General features: G+C 35.6%; 1 protein-coding gene across 4 annotated transcripts in view; it reads left to right on the forward strand.

The window, feature by feature from the left end:
* LOC127847285 (inversin-like) overlaps window positions 1-21109 on the forward strand; it is a 178446-nt gene that overhangs the window by 145904 nt on the left and 11433 nt on the right. For all 4 annotated transcript variants that reach the window (XM_052379099.1, XM_052379097.1, XM_052379096.1 and 1 more), the window contains 3 exons: window positions 8650-8796; window positions 11959-12096; window positions 15557-15660. In XM_052379099.1, coding sequence (XP_052235059.1) covers window positions 8650-8796; window positions 11959-12096; window positions 15557-15660 — 389 coding nt within the window. The remainder of the gene's footprint in view (window positions 1-8649; window positions 8797-11958; window positions 12097-15556; window positions 15661-21109) is intronic.

The following is a 21109-nucleotide window of genomic DNA, read 5'->3' on the forward strand; positions in this document are numbered from 1 at the left end:
ACCTTCTGATTTTATTGTGTTATTCATTTGACGGAAGTCATTCTTAGATAATCCAGTTTAGACTGAAAGTGTTGTTCCTGATAAGCTTGTATAGACTGCCCAGGTTAATTTGAAAAACACTATAATATTATTGTAAGTTTGGTTTAAAGAAAGTCCCTTCTTAGCAAAAATCCTGTTTAAGGGGGAATTGTTGTCCCTGATTAGCCTGTGTGCAATACACAGGCTAATCTGGGACAACACTTTACGCACCTGTTTTTAGTCTGGTATGTCAGTATAATTCTCACTTTTCTAAATTCAGACTTTATGCTTTTAATTTGACGACAGAGTACCTCTCCACCTTTTAAAGCACAAATAAAACCATGATTTAAAAAAAATCCTTTGACATTGAAGAATTATTTTGACAGGCAGAAATAAAGTACATGTAATATGATAATGACTTAAAAAGTAATCTATTCATGGAAAATTTCGTTTGACAGGCAGAAAAGAAGTAATATGAGAATGTCTTCTAAAATAATCTAAAGATGATACAATCTAATTCAATAAAATCCAGAATTAAGCTATGTATTAGGATCTAATTATGATACGGATTGATTAATGTTAGGCTGTTTTATGGTGACCTTTTAACCGACCTTTCAGGGCCCATATTCACCAACCCATTCTGATACCCAACAAAGAAAATTCTTAGACACAATAAAAATGCCTTCAAGTGCAGGCTCATGAAAATTTCATATACAATTAACATCTGTTTCTAAATGAGGAATGATATGCCAGACTCTACTTTTGAGTAGTTTTTAAGGATATTCTTTATTTTTAGACTTAAGTCTATGAATCGTTTGGTGAATAGGGGCCCAGAGTTAAGCTTCCATGGTTTAGAAAGTGAAAGTGAAAGTAACTGGAACCTTGAAATGTAGTTTAAACATTTAAGCCTCGCTCTAGGACAACCGTGTTAAATGCATTTGTGAACAGGGTTATCCAAGTCTCAGCCTGAGAAAAGACTTTGTTCCTGAACAGGATTGTTGATGAAAGTCACTTTTAAAAACATACCATAAAAGCAGAAAGTATTGTACCTGATAAGCCTGTGCAGACTGCACAGGTTAATCTGATAAGACACTCAACGCACATGCATTAAGCTCTGTATTTCCAGAGTGTGGGTCATTTAAATTTCTACAATGGGGGTACACACCTTTGAAAAGTGTGGGATATTTGCCAAAGAGAAACACTCCAGTATAGAAAAACTATAACATTCCTTTGCTTGTTTTTCATGCTATACAACCATTAATTTATTTTTTATCCTACGCATGTTGAAGTTAATATTTTGAGCATAGTGGCATAGAGGATTACAGTGTCAGCCTAGCTATCGGGAGGTCATGGATTTTATCCCCACTGTTGAGAGTTCCTTTGATCTCTCCCAAAGACACCATGTACTGGTTCTAGTTCACTCTCTAGAGGCCACGTTTATTGTCCAATCTTCATGAAATTTGGTCAGAAGATTGGTTTCAATGATATCTTGGAAAAGTTCGAAAATGGTTACGTTTGCTTGAAAAACATGGCTGCCAAGGGGCGAGGCATTTTTCCTTATATGGCTATAGCAAAATCTTGTTAACACTCTAGAGGCCACATTTATTGTCTGATCCTCATAAAACTTGGTCAGAAGATTCATCCTAATGATATCTTGGAAAAGGTCGAAAATGATGTCGGTTGGTTGAAAAACATGGCCGCTAGGGGGCGGGGCATTTTTCCTTATATGACTATAGTTAAACCTTGTTAACACTCTAGAGGCCACATTTATTTTCCGATCTTCATGAAACTTGCTCAGATGATTTGTCCCAATGATATCTTGCAAGAGTTCAAAAATGGTAACCTTGGCTTGAAAAACATGGCTGCCAAGGGGCGGGGCATTTTTCCTTATATGGCTATAGTAAAATCTTGTTAACTTTTTAGTTTGCTCAATCTTAATGAAATTTGGTCAGAACATTGGTTTCCTGTGTAGTAAAGTTTGGTTTAATTATGTCAATATTATGTGACATTAACTGTGTTATGTAATTTTTCATAACACAGAATTTTCATAGTTAACATAACTGTTTTAGTCAATAACACTTATAATAAGCCTTTCAACTAAGAGATAACTGAAAGAAAGACAACATGTACATGATTTTGAAGTATTTATGCAGTATTTATCTCCCTTGTTTAACCCGGTTCAGTAATCTATTTTTAGTTCTGCTCTGGAATTTGGGAAGATATTGATCATTGATAAATGCACTGTTCTGAGGAAAAATTGACTACTCTGCCATTGATCTCTTCTGTACTGTATAAAATAAGCTGTTTTGGCTGGTTTAAACACCTCTTGATGCTTTCTTGAAAAGTTAACAGCTCTTGAAAAAGGTTGGAATTTTGAAATAATTAAACTGTAAATTATTTTTAACACCAGCATCAAGACATTTTGACATTATTTTCTAAATAATTCTTATTATTGAGATTATTTTTATTTGGCATTTTCTAAATTAGAAAGACTGTTCTATTTCAATAACTGTAGTAAATTTAGTACATTATAAATTCATACAATACAATAGTTACAGTTTTAAAGATATTTAATTGATTTCTGTGAATATGTTTGAATATGATTTCTGTGTCTACTGAATTGCAGTAGAAGGTTACTTGGAACCACATGTTTAACTTGATATTGATTACATTGTGTTAGTTACAGTCTTGGAAGTCTTCTCATGTTAAATTCACACTCAATATGCAGACTGTATGCTTATCAGTTCTAGCTATAAATAATGACTGTGACTAAAGATTCTTAGACTAGGTGCTAATTAATTACAGTCTTATAGAAGTAAGGAAGTAAGGTACTGTATGTTGGATGAGAGATAGATAGGATTGGTCAGTGAGATGTGTGGGTGTGACTTGGCATTAAGGATCTGTATGATCGATGGATGAATGAGAGATAGGATTGGTCAGTGAGATGTGTGGGTGTGACTTGGTTCTAGGGATGAAAGGGTTTCAATAGAGTGACAAGTTAGTTTATGAAGGAAGCAAGTAGAGGTCAGTAAGAGAAAAGTTAGAAAGTGAGTTACAAGTTAGAGAGAGACAGTTGGAAATAGGAAGATGAAAGTTGTTAAATAAGATCTGATAAGAATGTAATAGAGTTAAGAAGGAATGCTTAAGAATGCAATATAGGAAGATGGAATTTGTTGAAAATTATGTGAACTATAAATGAATAAAAGAGTATAAACGCAGAAAGCGAGTTATGTTATGCCATTAATAACAAGGGCATAGATTTCCCCCGGTCCGGTTACATTTGATTCACTGAAGTTTCCTAATCTCCATAAATATTGTTCTTTAGATTAAATTAGACCTATTTCTTAAACTTGATTTTTGAAGCACTTTCTAGTAACTTATATTTATATCAGTTTTTTTTACAGATTTTGAACTTCTTTTTACATTCATTAAGGTATTTGCTGTTGTTCATTTTTGTAACGATACTTAGATTCTTTAGACTTGGCTTGTACCTGTTCTTAATTTTCTGTCATTGTTCTTCATTTTTCCCAGTTCTTGGAATGAAAATAAGTTATTTTTGTTAAAGCTGCCTTGGTTTTCACTTATAAATAAATTCTTTGAGTGTATTTAGGCGTGCCTGACTGAACACCTTTAGTAAATTGAATTACAACCAGTCAGTACCGGTATATTCATCCTGACCGGAAATAAGAGTTTGTCAAATTTATTTTTTCGGATTACATAAGTGCTCACAAAGTTACATAACTTGTAACCGTCCTGTGACCGGTTCATTTGCGTAAGCGAAGGAGACCACACTACCACACCTGGATAGGACAGTTGAGTTTGATAATGGTTTGGATTGGTAAAAAAACATGGCCGCCAGGGTGGGGGGGGGGGGGGGGGGGTCTTTTTCCTTATATTTATATAGTAAAAAAGCTTGTGAACACTCTAGAAGTCACATGTTTTGCCTAATCACCATGAAATTTTGTCAAAACATTAGTTATGTGGATGTCTCGGACAAGTTTGAAAATGGTCGTGATCAGTGAAAAAACATGGCCTCCAGGGAGTGGGACAGTTTTCTTTATATGTATATAGTGACAACATGTGAACAGGTTAGAAGACACATTTTTTTCCCAATCTTCATGAAATTTGGACATATATTGGAAGAGTTAAAAAATGGTTCAGGTCTGTTAAAAAAACATGGCCACCAAGGGGCCATTTGTTGTTCATTATTCATGATACTTGGTTAGAACATTAATTTTGCTCCATTGATATCTTGGGCTGCAAAGAACAGGTCATTTCTTTTTATCTCAGGTGAGCGACTTTGGGCCTTCAAGCCCTCTTGTTCAATATTGAAGATAGCAACTTGATATTTGGCATGTGTATCTCATGGAGCTGAACATTTTAAGTTGTGAAAGGTGAAGGTGCAGGTCATCCTTCAAGGTCAAAGGTCAAAGGCGTCTGTCCGTCCGAAAACTTTAACATTGGCCATAACTTTTTTAATAATAGCAACTTGATATTTGGCATGCATGTGTATCTCATGAAGCTGCACATTTTGAGTGGTGGAAGTTCAAGGTCAAGGTCATCATTCAAGGTAAAAAATAAAATAAAAATTCAAAGCGGCGTTCTCATGAAGCTTCACATTTTGAGTGGTGGAAGTTCATGGTCATTCTTCAAGGTCAAGGTCATCCTTCAAGGTCAAAGGTAAAAAAACAGATAAAAAATTACAAAGCGGCATTATCATAAAGCTGCACATTTTGAGTGGTGGAAGTTCAAGGTCTAGGTAATTCTTTAAGGTCAAGGACATCCTTCATGGTCAAAGGTTAACAAAAAAATAGATTCAAAGCGGCGTTATCATGAAGCTGCACATTTTGAGTGGTGTAGGTTCAAGGTCAAGGTCATCCTTCAGGGTCAAGGTCATCTTTCAGGGTCAAAGGTATTTTTTTAAATAAAAATCAAAGCGGCGTTATCATGAAGCTGCACATTTTGAGTGGTGGAAGTTCAAGGTCAAGGTCATCCTTCAAGGTAAAAAAAAAAATTAAAAAATTTCAAAGCGGTGTTCTCATGAAGCTGCACATTTTAAGTGGTGGAAGATCAAGGTCAAGGTCATCCTTCAAGGTCAAGGTCATCCTTCAAGGTCAAAGGTAATTTTTTATATAAAAATTCAAACTGGCTTTTTCATGAAGCTGCACATTTTGAGTGGTGGAAGTTCAAGGTCAAAGTCATTCTTCAAGGTCAAGGTCATCCTTCAAGGTCAAAGGTCAAAAAAATAATAATTTCAAAGCGGCCTTCTCATAAAGCTGCACATTTTGAGTGGTGGAAGTTCAAGGTCAAGGTCATCCTTCAAGGTAAAAGGTAAAAAAAAATATAAAAAAAATCAAAGCGGCACAAAAGGGGGCATTGTGTTTCTGACAAACACATCTATTGTTTTTTTCAAACATGGTTAAAAAACACAAATATTTATTTTTATTATTTTATTTTTGAAAAACCGTCCAACCATCCCACCCAAGAATCCCCCCCTCCCAATTTTTTTTTTTTGCATTTTTGTAAGATAATGTAATAAATGACCACACCCCCACACTATACACCCCTCTCCTCTCCAACCCTCCCTCCTTGTGATTGAAATTGAGATAGGTCCCTACACCTTTAAAAAGAAAAATAGATGAGCGGTCTGCACTTGTTTTTGGCATGTCTGTCTGTCATTGTATGTGTGTGTCTGTCCCAAAACTTTAACCTTGCTTATAAAATGAAAACTCTTGGGTCTGTGTTCTTTAAACTTCACATGTGCATGCATCTCATTGAGATCTACAATCAAACATGGTTTTAGTTTTAGGTCACTAGGTTAAAGGTCAAGGTCACTGTGATCATACAAAGTTACGGGCCTTGGACCTAATAAATTTCTATACAATAGCTGCTGCGTGGCTTGAAAGTGCAGTAGGAGGAATTGTGTTTCTCAAACACAGCTCTTGTTTAACCATGTAATTTCATGCCCACCAATATAAATTATTTTACAATATTCAAATATACTGTAAAACCATTAAATTTCGTGTGGTATGAACTTTCGTGGATTTTGTTGGTCTGCTGAACCACGAATTCAAGTACCAACGATTATTTATGCATTTTTAATCCGAAATCAGTAATTTCGGAATGTCATTTGTACTTTTTAAATCAAGCAAGGTATTTAAACTATATATCAACGATTGGTCTCTTTTACATGACGTCGTAAAATTAATAGTTTGCAGATTTATCACATATGTCAATTAAAGTTAAAATAGACATAACGGTTTTCACACCTGTATCTTGGGGACCTTATTACTCAATTGCTACTACTAGGGAACCGATTGAGCAGAGAATTGCAAATATTGTCAAAACAACATTGATGGCAATTAGCGAGCAGGGACCCACAAGATCGCCGCTTATTCGCTCTTATTGACAATTATCAGCAACACTTTCATGCTTCAGTGCACATTAACTTAAATCTTGCTGTCAACACAGATTAGCAGATTATGCTTTGTTATATACTCTGGTTGTTTTAATAAAAGTTTAATTATTATGACGGTCAGTTTTCCCCGAAAATTTCAAATTCACAAAATAACGTATCATCAAATTAGTTGGTTTTTTATTTGAAATCCACGAAATTACGTGTCAACAAATTAGTTGTTTTTTTATTTAACAACGAAATTTCATACCGACGAATTTCTATTCGTTTACAGTAGATTCATCTTATGTTTCAAGAAGATCATATGCATCTCAGCATCTCAGTTAGACTTAGTTTAAACCTTTTTTTTGCTCTATTGCATAGAAAGCCTAGGGCTTATTTGAAATGCTCTCAAGTCCATTTCCTGGGATTAGAACAAGTACTTGGTATCTATGGGGGAAATCTAAAGATGCTCCCACAGTGGGGATTGAAATTGCAACCAGTCCTCTTGATTGCTAGGCAGACACCATATCCACAACACCACTGCGACCTATAAGACTTTCAGGGACATTGCCTGTATTATAATGGAATTCAAATCATCTCATTGTTAACAGTTTGTAACAGAATATCATAATACATGAATTGATAAGATTGAAAAATTGATGACAAGAGTGTCTTGGTTTATATGGCTCACTCGTTACTCGTTACTGCCTATGAGAAAATGTTGTACCTTAAATTGCTATTAAACAGGTAGTATAATTTTTAGTATTTCATTATTTGAGTAAAAAAAAACCCGGATAAGTATGTATTTGAAAATGTGTGAGATTTTGGTACAAATCTAAATTCAGAGTACCTTTTTTTTAGGGATAAATGGCTGAATGTTTAACTGATTAAAACACTAAAAACTGATTTGTAACAGACTTAATATTAGAGTATTTTAAGTACGAATTATAAGCTTTGGATTTCATAAAGAGCTGCTGTAATCTGTTGAGGATTTGTCTGTTATGACTACAAACCAAGTTTAAAATTGTTTTAAAGGCTTTAATTATACATGTCTATATTTTAAAACAATTTTGAACCTTTATGGGGATTCTTCAAGCATTTGTGTTGTTTTGCAAATATAAATGTAGCTTGTTTCTGGACTTGTTTGTTCTTATTTCCTTTTCATCTTGTCTATCAATTAACTCTATATATGATTATTTTTAGCTTTTGTGATTTATTATAATTTATTTGTGGTAAGAGAGTGGAATAATAATACAAATGTATTTAGCAAAAAAGTATGACGTTAATAAAGTAAAAACATATTGCTGTTGTAACAAACATATTCATTTTAAATTGTGTGCTATAGTTATTTAATACTTTTGTATGTAAACTTGTGTTGTTATGATATGAGTCGTGTTCTGAGAAAACTAGGCATAATGCATGTGCATAAAGTGTCGTCCCAGATTAGCCTGTGAAGTCCGCACAGGCTAATCAAGGACGACACTTTCTGCCTAAATTGGATTTTTGCTAAGAAGGGACTTCATTTAAATGAAAAATGTCATAAAAGCGAAAAGTGTCGTCCCTGATTAGCCTGTGCGGACTGCACAGGCTAATCTGGGTCATCTTTACGCACATGCATTATGCCCAGTTTTCTCAGAACGTAACTCATATACATTGTGAACTGTAAATTGGTTAAAGACTCATTTGATCAGCTATTAAGTTACACAAATCATTATTTTCAGTCTTAGAGAATACAATGAAAAAGAAATGTATTATAAAGTGTATACTGGCAATTGGAAATTCTTATTTAACCATACAACCAGGCTCAATGCATGTGCATAAAGTGTTGTCCAAGATTAGCCTGTGCAGTCTGCGCAGGCTTATCAGGGCCAACACTTTCAGCTCTTATGGTATTTTGTATTCAAAGAAAGTCTCTTCTCGTTCAGGACATCCAGTTTAGGCAGAAAGTGTTGTCCCTGATGAGCCTGTGTGGACTGCACAGGCTATTCTAGAACAACACGTTACACACATGCATTAAACCCTGTTTTTTCTAAGCCAGGCCCAAATATTTTCTTCATGTGCATATGATTGTTTCAGCGAATAATTCGGACATGTTTGATATCATTTCTTTTAAAATAAATTGTAGTTGTGTCTGAAGAAAACAGACTGATGCCTTTACTGGCCATTAAAGTTATGATCAACTGGTTCAAGCAAAACATTGTCATCTTTTTTTGATGTTTATACGATGGTTTCAGGACCAAAAAAGAAGCGAAGGAGGAGGGGGAAAATGTTTTACGACGAAAGCAGCAGACACAGGTCATCAAACACTCAGAAAACACACGTTTACACGACTTCAGGAGAAAACAATACGCAGCCATGAGGATTCAGAAAGCATGGAGAAAGTAAGCGTTTGATGTTATGTGGGAGTCAAAGGATTGTTGTTGTTGTTTTTGTCAAACTTGGTTTCAACATTCAGCACCATTTTCAATGTCAAAAAGTATCAATTTATCCCAAATCACAGCCTTTAATTCCAAATTAAAGGTTTCCAAACAAAAAGTTTTTTTTTTTTAATTCACTCACCTATCATGCTGTTTCAGTTAAACCTTACTACATTTAATATTGAAGAACACTTTCATTCTAAATTTAAATGAAAGCATGGAGAAAGTGAGAGTTTGACCTTTATGTGGAGTGTAACCCTGTTGATGTGGCTAAGAGGATATCCTCGTTGCAACCAGGGGAGCCACGGTCTGGGAAAACTGGGCTTAATGCATATCCTCCCAGATAAGCATGTGCAGGCTTAACTGGATTTTTTCGCTAATAAGAAACTTCTATTAATAAAAAAATACCAGAAAAGCGCAAAGTTTTGTTTCTGATTAGCCTGTGCATTATGCACAGGCTAATCACGGATGACACTTAATGCCCATGCATTAAGGCGAATTTTCCCAGAAAACAGGTGCAAATGTTCTTATATAGAATAATAAATGTATAATGTAAGAGCCATTATAATTTTTCTGACAAAAGAAAGACAGAATGTCAATTAAAATGTACCTTGCACATGATTTTATTTGAAACCTTTTGTGGTCGATTGAAATAGCTTTCAGTGATTGTTGATGTTCTGAATCAATATAACCATTATACTATATGGATGATTTATTGGCTAAACCTGACTATCCTTATTTAAATCTGAAACGCAGTTTATTTTTCTCTCAGAGTGAATGTGAATATTTAATATGGAAGGTGTTTATAGGAGTTTGTGAAATATTTTGGAATAAGTGTTTTACTCGAATGTGTTTTGTTGGTAACATGCCATACTTTGAACATATGAATATATGAACATACAAAAAACTCAAAATATTTAAAATAGTTTAGAGCTTAGTTTGTTTTACTATATTTTTGTTGTATCTAGTCATGAGGTAAAACATGAATTTTCAAAAGGATATTTTTGTTGTCTCCTTGTAAACAGAGTTACAATTCAATGGACGTGATCCTATTGAAACTGCTTTACATATGAGTTGTGTTCTGAGAAAACTGGGCATAATGCAAGTGCGTAAAGTGTCGTCCCAGATTAGCCTTTGCAATCCGGACAGGCTAATCAGGGATGACACTTTCCGCTTTAATGACATTGTTTGTTTAAATGAAGTCTCTTCTTAGCAAAAATCCAATTTAGGCGGAAAGTTTCGTCCCTTATCTGGGACTTTACTTTACGCACATGCATTAAGCCCAGTTTTCTCAGAACGCGACATATATATATATATATATATAACCTTGCTCTAGGAAAATGGAGCTTACTGCATGTGCGTAAAGTGTCATTCCAGATTCGTCTGTGGAGTACAGATAGGCTAATCAGGGACATCATTCTCAGACTATGATGGATTTTTGCTAACAAGAGACTTCTTTAAAGGAAAAACACCATAAGTGCTGAAATTTGTGTCCCTGATTAGCCTGTGCACAGTGCACAGGCTAATCAGGGACAACACTTTATGCACATGCATGTAGCCCTATTTTCCCAGAGCGTGGCTGATCTATGTATCAGAATACACAGATATCGAAATGTTTGATTATTGGTATTTAATATTATTGTCTGAGTAAAGTACTTTGAAAAAAATATTTAATAAAGTTTGAGTACAGCATTTTTGTTTTACTTGAAACAAAATATTGTAGGTTCTCTACATATTTAGAATTTGAAAAAAGAAGGAAAATAGTGTGTAAAATAGATAATGACTTTTGAATTGTGGAGCTCTTTATTTGAAATAATTGTCATGTCTATTTCGACAGAAAAGTTGCATAGACAGTATCTAGCCTATAAGTCTACTCTCAAGTCATTATTTTTCATGGGACAATAATTTCTGTTGATTTTGTGGAGTGACCGATCCATGAATTTAAAACAAACATCAGAAAATGAACAACACAGATTCCTCTTTTTCTTCAAAAAATAAGAAATCGAAAAATGTACATGTCAATAAAAAGTCATTTTTTTGTAAAACCATGAAATTTCATTCCAACTAATATAAATGAGTGTACAGTATTTGCATTTATTCATGTGGAAAGTATGGCATGTGAGCAACTATATGCTGCAGATTAATCTCTTGATGTAAGTATCTATTTGTTAAATCTTAAATGAGGAATTTATGATTGATAAAAAAAAAATACTGCAGGGGTAAGAAAATGGTGGAAATCCATGTTATTGCATCTGCACAGGGAGGGTTTATATTGCAGTCTTATGATTGCTGGTTTGTTGGTTGATCAGTTGGTACAAATATCATAATTTTGTTGAACAAACTTATTAGGGATTACATTGAAACTGTAAATATGTGATCATCACACAATGAACAAAATGCAAGACACTTTTCATTCCCAATGATCATCTAATTCTTGTACATCAATTGAAATTCTAAATGTTGATCAATAATTGAAAATGGAAACTCATTTCAATTGTCCACTTCCCTTCCACTGTCAAACAAAATGAATATATAATGTGTTAAATTATAATTTCTCAAATCAGTTTACCATAAGTTACATGTGTGTGCACTTAAAAAGTATTCTTATGTGATTTTTTTCTGTCACAAGATGAGGTCATTTGCCATTCTTCTCAAGCTAAAGCAGGCAGTTCATAGAATTATCTACTTTTCAGTTAAGTGTACTTTAAGAGTAATCTCCCTTGATATATTTTAGGTTCAAATATGAGGTCCTTTACAATTCTTCTCACAGCAGACAGTAAGGTCTACTATAAGAATATAATCCCTTGATATGTTTTCAATCACAAGATGAGGTCATTTGCAGAAATAGTAAGATTGATCTCCCTTTAAGTAAGGTGTATTTTGACAGTATTTTTCCTTGATATTTTCAGTCCAAAGAAAATGTCATTTTCAATTATCCCCCCTTAAGTTAGGTGTTCTTTAAGAATATTCTCCATTTATATTTGTCAGTTAAGAGTTTTATCCCTTGATATGTTCAATTCCAAGAAGAAGCCATTTTCAATTATCTCCCTTTAAGTAAGATGCTCTTTAAGAGTATTATCCCTTGATATTTGTCAGATAAGAGTATTGTTCCTTGATATTTTTCAGTCACAAGATGAGGTCATTTGCCATTCTTCTCACAGCTAAGCAGGCAGTTCATAAGATGAGGATGCGACAGGGAGCAGACGAATTCCACAAACAGATCGCTGCACTAACTATACAGCTGGCTTGGAGGAAATACATCAGGTAACAACTATGGCACTAGGTCAGAAAGAAATTTAGTTGGAGGAACAGAAAGAAACTATGTCAGTGTGCCAGGTATCTGGTGAAAACTGCGCCACTGGGTCGAGTGGCAACTTCCAGATATGCTTAATCATTTTGTGGAAACTAGGTCACTGAGGCAAGTATATTGTGGAATTAGGTCCCTTTGTCTGGTTGGAACTAAGTTGCTGTAAAAGAAAGACACTATGTCACAAAGTATGGTATCTGGTAAAAATTGACTCACTAAATCAGGAATAGGTCACTAGATCAGATATCTTCGAAAACTGGGTCATTGGGTCTATTGGAAACTAGGTCACCGGGTAATTTGGTTGAAACAATGCATCTGGATCAGGCATCAAGTGGAAACTTTGTCAGTAGGTCAGATATCTTGTAGATTCTAGGTCACTAGATCAGATATTTTGTGGCAACTAGGTCACTGGGTCAGGTGGGAACTTATTCACTGGGTTATTTGGTGTAAATTATGCCTCTTGATCATATATCAGGTGAAAACTAGGTCAATATATCAGATATTTGGAAGAAACTAGGTCACTGGGTTTGTTGGAAACTAGGTCATTTGGTCAAGTATCTTGTTCAAAGTAGATGAATGGGTCCGGTATCAGGTATTAGGTCGCTAGGTCAGATGGAAACTAGGATATTTGAGGCGTCTGGGGGAAACTTGGCCTTTGGGTTGAATATCAAGTGGAAACCAGGCCGTTGAGTTAAACAGAAATTAAGTCACTGGTTAAGGAACAAACTGGGTTACTTGGTCAGGTAGAGAGAAAATTGCATGGTCAAGTATTTTCAGGAAATTTAATCAATGGGAAAGGTGGAAACTAAGTCACTTGGTCAGGTATATCATGGAAACTAGGTCAACTGGTCAAGTTTCTGGTGGAAACAAGGTCACTGGGTCAGGTATCTTGGGGAAAGTAGGTCACTTTGTCAGGTGGAAACTAGGTCAAATGGATAATTTTCGAATGGACACTAGCATACTTGCCAGAATGTTTTAGGTCCAAAAGGGGACATTCCATAAAAAATTGTCAGGACATTTGACCAAAAAGCAGGACACCTAAAATGATCTATCATTCCACCTTTACTGTAGTCAGTATAGTAATAACAAAAACTCTTGATACTTTAATTCAAGACATAAAACATCTGATATGAAGCATGAAATCCAAAACATAACAATAACAGTTTTATTAAATAAGACATTAGCAAACAACGAAGATAATATTCATCTTTTTAGAGTACAAAATCTGGAACATTACGACAACAATACTCATTATATTACTTTCAATGGCAAACATTGACGCAGGGGAGGCTATCCAGTACACTGAAAGTACGGGTTACAGTAAACTATCTACCGAACAGTTACATCAGCTTGACACGGAATGCGCGGTCGTACACATTTCCGAGGTAGGTTTTTGGTGGAAGCAAACCGTCTTTGTGTTCATTTTAACTGCCAACAACGCCTCAACCGTTCTATGGCCCAGATTTTCCATTTCTTCTTTCTAATTTTTTTTCAGTGCGCTGAAGCAACGTTCTTGATCGGCGTTTTTGGTATATTGCACATTCGGATTATCCCGCTATTTTGGAACTAAACATTGAATGTAAAAGACTCATTAATGACGTAGAGTTAATTTTACAAAACAATTGTTTTGTAAACCGTTTCAAACAAAGACAAAAACGAACACATTTTCAACATTTATTTCATTATAATACAACTATCGATAGCAATAAGCGACCACTATCTTGAAGACCACCATGGTGTGAATGCCTGATAAAATCAATAATTAGCCGATAAATCGCTGATAAGGTGTCATAAACAACACTGGTACACACGACAAGTAGAATCGGATTGTTAATTGGGGGCAATAAAGGGATAAGCGGTGGAAAGTGTTAGAGAAACAGAGCTTGAATAGCGAATTTTATTGGGAACCTATAGACCTTACATAGTTTTTTACGAATGTCGGGACAAATCGTCTCATATCAGGACGCCGGGACAAAGGGCCCAAAAGCGGGACTGTCCCGCCGAGATCGGGACGTCTGGCATGTATGGACACTAGTTCCCTTGGTCAGATGGAATCTAGGTGTATTGGTCCAGTATCTGGAAGACATTGTATCACTAGGTCTGGTAGAAACTAGGTCAATTGGTTAGGGTTAGGGTTAGGTAAGTATCTTTGGGAAACTGAGGCTTGCAATTGGAAATTAGGCCTTTGGGTAAGGTAGAAATAAGGTCACTAGTTAAGGTACAAACTGAGTTACTGGATTAGGTAAAAGGTAGATCACATGGCCAGGTATCTGGGAGAAACATGGTAGCTAGGTATAGAAACACTAGTTACTGGGGGAGGTAGAAACTAGGTAACTGAGTCAAGTATCTAGTGGCAACTAGGTCAGGAAGAAGGTGTTGAGATCAGTTATCTTGTTGCAACTAGGTCACTGGATTATGCAGAACATATGCACTGGGTTAGATATCATGTAGAAATGTATGCATAAATTAATTGAAATTTTCCTGACAGTTCATGAAATGCAGAAAGATGCTATTCTATATTACAAAGCGATTTGTGTAAAAGCTGGTTTTATTTAATCTACATGTGACACAACTGAATTTTATTGGCTTTTCACTTTCTGTTTCATCGTCAAAACTTTAAAGTTGGAGCCAAACAATTACAGAATTTTACTATTGTCAAATGTAAATAAAGAGCAGATATGTTGTTAAGAGTTTTGGAAAAAATGACCACATTTTGCCTCTTTTTGATTAATGATTAAAACTGCCATGAAATATTAGGAGTTAATTTGCATAAGTAATGGATTAAGCAGCAAAATAAAAACAGGTCATATTAAAGACCAGATTATCCAATCAAAACGTAGCATGTACGAGACATGAAAATGCAAAAAGTTATACATTCATTTTCTGAAATTGAGCGGTATAATATATCTATTTTATGGAAAAAGTCATATTAATTTTGTCTTGATTTGCTGTACTTGTTTTATTTTGGTATCATTAAATCAAATTTCTAAAAATATATATACTATAAAATTATATGTTATATATATTTTCTACAAATCAATGTTATGTATCTGTATGACTCTGCCCTCATTTACTGCGTTTATGTTTATATTATTACAACTGATAGTGGCTATTGCCGAAACATGTTAAGCATTTAAGAAATTAAAATAAACACAAGTTAAGTGTTTGTACGGTATATTTGATTTCATTGACACACATTGCTGCGATTTCAGACGCAAGTTGCTACAGTCTTTGGCCCCAACAAACTTCAGCTATTAATGTTCGTACTGTATATTTTATTTCATTGACACACATTTCTGTTGTTTCAGATGCAAATTGCTACAATCTTTGGCCCCAAACAAACAAATTAAAATAAACAAAAGTAACGTTTTGGTATGGTATGTTTGATTTCATTGACACTTATTTTTGTGATTCCAGACGCAAGTTGCTCCAGTCTTTGGCCCCCAACAAACGGCAGCTACGAATGTGGGACCCAGAGCTGATTGCAATGAAGCAGAGGGCCCTGGTCTCCCAGATTTATGGTAAAACATGCCTAAGAATGCCTTTTAAACTTTGTAATTATATATTTTAAACACTTTTTTTATTCTTAATATACAGAGAACAATCCTTAATTTTGTTTCATATAAAACTTTCCATTTTGCCCAATTTTGTTAGCTCAGCTGTTTTCGGAGAAAATCCGAGGTATTGTCATAGCCAGCTTTTCCGCTGTCTGGCATTGTGCTAAAACCTTTACATTGGCTCTAAAATCAAAGTGCTTCCACCTACAGCTTTGAAACTTCATATGTAGCTGCACCTTGATGAGTTCTACACGCCACACCCATTTTTGGGTCACTAGGTCAAAGGTCAAGATCACTGTGACCAAAAATTAAAAAATTCTGACAAGCTTTCATTTATTAGCTCATCTATTTTTTGAAAAAAAATTATGAGCTATTGTCATCACCTTGGCGTCGGCGTTGGCATTGGCGTCCGGTTAAGTTTTGCGTTTAGGTTCACTTTTCTCAGAAAGTATCAATTCTATTGCATTCAAACTTGGTACACTTATTAACTTTCATGAGGGGACTGGGCAGGCAAAGTTAGATAACTCTGGCGTGCATTTTGACAGAATTATGTGCCCTTTTTATACTTAGAAAATTGAACATTTTGGTTAAGTTTTGCGTTTAGGTCCACTTTTCTCAGAAAGTATCTATGCTATGGCATTCAAACTTGGTACACTTACTTACTATCATGTAGGGACTGGGCAGGCAAAGTTAGATAACTCTGGCGTGCATTTTGACAGAATTATGTGCCCTTTTTATACTTAGAAAATTGAAAATTTGGTTAAGTTTTGTGTTTATGTCCACATTATTCCTACAGTATCAAAGCTATTGCTTTCATACTTGCAACACTTATTAACTATCATAAGGGGACTGTGCAGGCAAAGTAATGTAACTCTGACTGGCATTTTGACAGAATTATGTGCCCTGTTTATACTTAGAAAATTGAAAATTTGGTTAAGTTTTGTTTTGGTCCACTTTACCCCTAAAGTATCATAGATATTGCTTTCATACTTGGAACACTCGCCAACTATCATAAGGGTACAGTGAAAGGACAAGTTGCTTAACTCTGGTTGTTATTTTTACGGGATTATGGCCCTTTTTTGACTTAGTAACTTTGAATATATGGTTCAATTTCGTGTTTCGATCCACTTTACTGCTTAAGCATCAAGGCTATTGCTTTTAAACTTCAAATACTTTCATGCTATCATGAGGTTACTGTACCTGGCAAGTTGAATTTTACCTTGACCTTTGAATGACCTTGACTCTCAAGGTCAAATTATTAAATTTTGCTAAAATTGCCATAACTTCTTTATTTATGATTAGATTTGATTGATACTTTGAAAAAACTATTCTTACCTGACATACCACAATAGACTCCACCCAAACCATCCCCTGTGCCCTTCCCCCCCCTCCCCCCCTCCCCCCCCCCCTAATTTATTTATTTTTTTTTTTTTTTTTTTTAAGATCATCTCACCAATGACCAAATGACCACCACACCCTCACACTTTACCCCCCCACCCCCCCCCATTTTTTTTGAAACAGTTAAAAAACACAAATATTTATTTTTTATTATTTTATGTTTGAAATACTGTCCAACCATCGCACCCAAAAATCCCCCCCACCCCCCCCCCCCCCCCTTTTTTTTTTTTTTTTTTTTTTTGCGCTTTTTTTTTCCTGCATTTTTGGAAGATAATGTAATAAATTTCACACCCCCACACTATACACCCCTCTTCACTCCGCCCCTCCCTCCTTTGTGATTGCAAATGAGAGTTCCTTTACCTTTAAAAAGAAAATAGATGAGCGGTCTGCACCCGCAAGGCGGTGCTCTTGTTCAAAACTGCACCCGCAGCCGAGCATTGGCACTTGCTATGCGTTGCTTTTGTTTGAATCTTGTTCTCAAGTACCTTACTTGGACAATGATATTATGAAAGATGCGCTTTGGGAAAACTGGGCTAAATACATAATATGTTGTCTCAGATTAGCCTGTGAAGTCCACACAGGCTTATCTGGGATGACACTTTCTGTCTGAACTGGATTTTTGCTAAGAAGAGACCTTCTTTATTGGAAAAATTGTCGGACTGAACAGGCTAATCTGGGACAACACTTAACACGCATGCATTTAGCCCTGTTTTCCCAGAATTAGACTCAAATGCTCATTGTTATTAATCATTACGTAATTATTCTAATTAAAATTCATAATCTTAATTTGAATTATTTTTTAGCTCACCTGAGCACAACGTGCTCATGGTGAGCTTTTGTGATCGCCTTTTGTCCGTCGTCAACATTTTGCCTTGTGAACACTCTAGAGGCCACATTTATTGTCTGATCTTCATGAAACTTGGTCAGAACATTTGTCCCATTGATACCTCGACTGAGTTCGAAACTGGGTAATGCTAGGTCAAAAACTAGGTCACTAGATCAAAAAAAAAGAAAAACCTTGTGAACACTGTAGAAGTCACATTTGATGCCAAATCTTCATGTAACTTTGTCAAAATGTTTGTCTAAATGATATGTTTGTTGAGTTCAAAAATGGTTCCGGTCCGTTGAAAAACATGCAGGGGGCAGGGCAGTATTCCTTATATGGCTATAGAGAAACCTTGTTAACACTCTAGAAGTCACAATTTTTGCCCAATCATCATGAAACTTGGTGGAAACATTGGTTGCATTGATATCTTGGACGAGTTGGAAAATGGTCCAGATCGGCGAAAAAACATGGCCGCCAGGGGGCTGGGCAGTTTCCTCAATATGTATATAGTGAAAACTTGTGAACACCCTAGAAGTCACATTTTTGGTCCAATCTTCATGAAATTTGGTCAGAAGATGTGTTTTCTGGATATGACGGTTGACTTTGAAAATGGCTATGTTTGCTTGAAAAACATGGCTGCCAAGGGGCGGGGCATTTTTCCTTATATGGTTATAGTAAAATCTTGTTAACACTCTAGAGGCCACATTTATTGTCTGATCTTCATGGAACTTGCTCAGAAGATTCATCCTAATAATATCTTGGACGAGTTCGAAAATGATGCCGGTTGATTGAAAAACATGGCTGCCAGGGGGCGGGGCATTTTTCCTTATATGGCTATAGTAAAACCTTGTTAACACTCTAGAGTCCACATTTATTTTCCGATCTTCATGAAGCTTGCTCAGAAGATTTTTTCCAATGATATCTTGGATGAGTTCAAAAATGGTAACCTTTGCTTGAAAAACATGGCTGCCAAGGGGCATGGCATTTTTTCTTATATGGCTATATATGGCAATAGTAAAATTTTGTTAACACTCTAGAGGCCACATTTATTATCCAATCTTCATCCCAATAATATCTTGGAAAAGTAAAAAAATGATGCCGTTTGGTTGAAAAACATGGCCACCAGGGGGCGGGGCATTTTTCCTTATATGGCAATAGTAAAACCTTGTTAACACTCTAGAAAAACATGGCTGCCAAGGGGCGGGGCATTTTTCCTTATATGGCTATATATGGCAATAGTGAAATCTTGTTAACACTCTAGAGGCCACATTTATTATCCAATCTTCATCCCAATAATATCTTGGAAGAGTTAAAAAATTGGAAGAGTTGGTTGAAAAACATGGCTGCCAGGGGGCGGGGCATTTTTCCTTATATGGCTATAGTAAAACCTTGTTAACACTCTAGAAATACGTGGCTGCCAAGAGGCGGGGCATTTTTCCTTATATGGCTGTATATGGCAATATTAAAATCTTGTAACACTCTAGAAGCCACATTTATTATCCAATCCTCATCCCAATAATATCTTGGAAGTGTTAAAAAATGATGCGTTTGGTTGAAAAACATGGCCGCCAGGGGGCGGGGCATTTTTTCTTATATAGTAAAACCTTGTTAACGCCCTAGAGGCCACATTTATTGTCCAATCTTCATGGTCAGAAGATTGGTCTCAATGATATCTTGGATGTGTTCGAAAATAATTATGTTTGCTTGAACAACATGGCTTCCAAGGGGCAGTCTTCATGAAACTTGGTCAGAAGATTTGTCCCAATAATATCTTGTTATCTCAGGTGAGCGACTTTGAGCCTTTCAGGCCCTCTTTTTATTAGATTGTTCTTTGTCTGGAAACTAGCGTTTTTCAAGCAAAAACAAATATGTTTTAACTATATATAGCTTAATTAAATGATGTCCTATATTAGCCTTGTTCTGGGAAAACAGGGCTTAAAAAATGGCTTAACTTTTGTCTCAGAAGAGCCTGTGCAGTCCACTTAGGCCAATTTTGGGATGCACATGCATTAAGCCTGGTTTAACTAAAGCGAGGCTCAATTACTACAGTGGAAACCCTCTAAACTGGATCCTCTCTATACCGGAATCCTCTCTAAACTGGACAAATTGTCCGGTCCCATTTTTTTCCCTATCAAACCATGCGTAAAATATCTCCTCAAGACCGAAATCCCCTCAATTCTGAATACCGGTCATTCTTTGGATCAAAATTGGGTCATTCCATACGTAATTATACCCCTCTCAACCGCTCAGGGCCGATTTATCGCACCTCAGACCTAGTGTCGAAAAGTTGTGAATACAGATTAAAGACGCGTGAAATTAATAAAGGTGGTGGAAAATTTGTAAACTGTAAAAATCGCAAACCAATTTAAAGATACTTGTCCTGTGATGTACATATCGATCAATAGAGGGGATACTACTGATTATAATTACTGATAACAAATATAGAGTTCTTTAGTGTGTTGAATAATGGGTGGCTGTGTCGTTGGAAGATGTTTTTCAGTGTAAAAAGGAACCAAATTAACCTAAAAAATGCATACATGTATGAAATTGTTTGTTTTTCAGGGTGCACTGTTTGTTTTATGTTGTGAATGATATTGCTTTCAAATCAATTGATTAAGTGACATGTGTTGTTCTTATGTGATGCAGTATCAATAAATGTTATATGTAAATAATCTATTAAACTTTGCTGAAAGTGTTTTTTTTCCACATCAGCTATGTAATTGAGCTTCTGAAAGTAAAATAGCCCCTCTAAACCGGAATCCTCTCTAAACCAGAATTTCCTCTTGGTCCCGGGGATGTCCGGTTTAGAGGGGTTCCACTGTATAACAAAAACTTGTTATCTAAATTTAATTTACTGTTAATTTGATTCTTTCTTTCTTCTGGGAACTGGCTTGAACCTGAAAAAAATATGCTTTGACAAATTTAGCACAAAATAAATTGACACTTTCCCGCTTAGATACGCATTGTGACGGTCCCTTAGAAAATCTAATTTAAATGAATTTAGACCTTTCTTACTAGATTAAAGTTTTTTTAATCTTCATTTCAACACTAAAATACTGATGAGCAGCAAATAACATAAAACCAGAACAGACTGCGAGTGAGTTTCTCGTTGGCAGTTCTGGTTTTATACTTGTGGCATAAAGCAGTTTTCACTTTGCTTCTGAGTGGGAAAGGGCTATGATGCCTTTT

The sequence above is a fragment of the Dreissena polymorpha genome, chromosome 10, assembly GCF_020536995.1.
Source record: "Dreissena polymorpha isolate Duluth1 chromosome 10, UMN_Dpol_1.0, whole genome shotgun sequence".
Classification (NCBI taxonomy): Eukaryota; Metazoa; Mollusca; class Bivalvia; order Myida; family Dreissenidae; genus Dreissena; species Dreissena polymorpha.